The sequence below is a fragment of the Salvelinus sp. IW2-2015 genome, linkage group LG24 (assembly GCF_002910315.2).
Source record: "Salvelinus sp. IW2-2015 linkage group LG24, ASM291031v2, whole genome shotgun sequence".
Classification (NCBI taxonomy): Eukaryota; Metazoa; Chordata; class Actinopteri; order Salmoniformes; family Salmonidae; genus Salvelinus; species Salvelinus sp. IW2-2015.
The window spans coordinates 10,233,048-10,234,771 of NC_036864.1; the positions used below are offsets into that span (position 1 = coordinate 10,233,048).

The 1,724-nt window shown below is 50.5% G+C and overlaps 1 protein-coding gene across 1 annotated transcript in view; it reads left to right on the forward strand.

Moving 5' to 3' along the window:
- The window catches only part of LOC111951516 (netrin-4), a 43,191-nt gene that overhangs the window by 23,883 nt on the left and 17,584 nt on the right, over positions 1-1,724 (forward strand). The window contains exon 4 of the mRNA XM_070434730.1: positions 1,254-1,380. Within this exon, the coding sequence (XP_070290831.1) occupies positions 1,254-1,380 (127 nt within the window). The remainder of the gene's footprint in view (positions 1-1,253; positions 1,381-1,724) is intronic.

Here is a 1,724-nt window from a genome sequence, read left to right on the forward strand (position 1 = left end):
TCATAGGCAGCGGATGTAGGAAACCATATGTAACAAAGAAAAGGTGAGATTCACGCGGCAAAAAAAACACCACTATAGCATTTCAGTGGCTGCCTGGGTTTGTATTTGTGCGTGTGTGTATTGGTGTATGTGTATGCGCTAATTGTCCCATATCACGCAGGTAAACATGTGAAATTGTTTGGAATACCAGCTGTCTGGAGCTTGGCCAACGTCTCTCTCTCTCCTCTCCTTCCCCCCTCTTTCTCCTCTCCTCCCCTCCCCTCTCTTCTTCTCTCTACTTGCCTCCTTCCCCCTTTTCCACAATCAATCCTGGTTACAGATGATTCCATTCTCATTGATGTAGTTATGTACACAGAGTTATTTCACTCATTTTCTCTTTGTTTGTCCAATCCAGACCTACCACATCCATTTCTCACACTGTCTTTACCTGTCTGTTCTTATCTTCCTCCATTCTCCTGGTTGATGGAATATGGTTGGGGTTATGTCTTGTGCTGGCACAGTGGCTGGGATTGAGTTTGAGATAAGGTTAGGGTTAGATCTGGGGTTAGTGCAAGGGCTCTCTCCCATGCCTGTGTTTAACCCTCTGTGTGAGTGTCTGTGCAGCATAGGGGAGAGGGGAGAGGGCATTTTGAGGTAGAGGGCAGCGGCCTCTATAGCCATACACCGTGGGAAACTGAAACTACCACATGTGTAGTGTTGTTGAGCGTTTGTGTTCAGTGTGTGTGTGTGTGTGTGCATGCGTCAGTGTGCTTGAATGTGTGTGTGTTCAGGCCTCTCTGCGTGTCTCTGTTCCCCACACAGAGGCACTGTAACCCAAACAGATAAATAGCTACCTCAGATGCCTTGTCAACCTCCCACCTAGATCACATCATTAACCACTCACAGGAATGACAAGGAGACTGTTATTGTGCTCTCAGCGCTGCATATTTCCGCGCACACACACACATACCCACACACTCAGACACTGTCCTTTTCAGGCCCCTTTCGTCATGAGGCCAATGTTCATTTCCAGCGATGAAGCCAAACAATCAGTCTCCATTCAGCAATTACAGGACAGGACCTGAAAGAGAACAGGCAGGGGAGCCCCCCCGACCCCCAGGGGTTAGACTTGGGGTGCTGCTGCTCTCACGTGGGAACTGCTCTCTCCCTTACACTGACCTCTTTGTCCCCCCTTCCTCTCCCTCTCCCTTTCTCCTTCTCTTCCTCTCTCTCCCTTCCTCTCCTCCTTTCCCTCTCCTCTTCCTCTCTCTCAGGTTCATGGGAAGTGTGTGTGTAGTCACAACACTGCAGGTGTTCACTGTGAGCGCTGCGCTCCGCTCAACAACGACCGACCCTGGCAACCTGCGGACGGACTCACAGGGGCTCCACACGAGTGCCGGAGTGAGTGACACTACTGCTATTCACTATACACTAGGGCCAGGAATTCTATCTGAGGATGGGATCTGGTCAGGAAAAACTCACGGCCCCACTTACAGCCATCATTGATCATGATGACCAATCAGTGCCTGTTTAGAGAAGATTGACAGATATCTGTGATTCTGATGTCCCATCCTGTCTCCCTATAGAGTGTAAGTGTAACGGGCATGCCCAGAGCTGCAGTTTTGATTGGTCGGTGTGGCGGGAGTCCGGCCAGCGCAGCGGAGGTGTGTGTGAGTGTCTACACAGCACAGAGGGACGCAACTGTCAGAGCTGTAAGACTGGCTTCTACAGAGACCCCCAGAGGG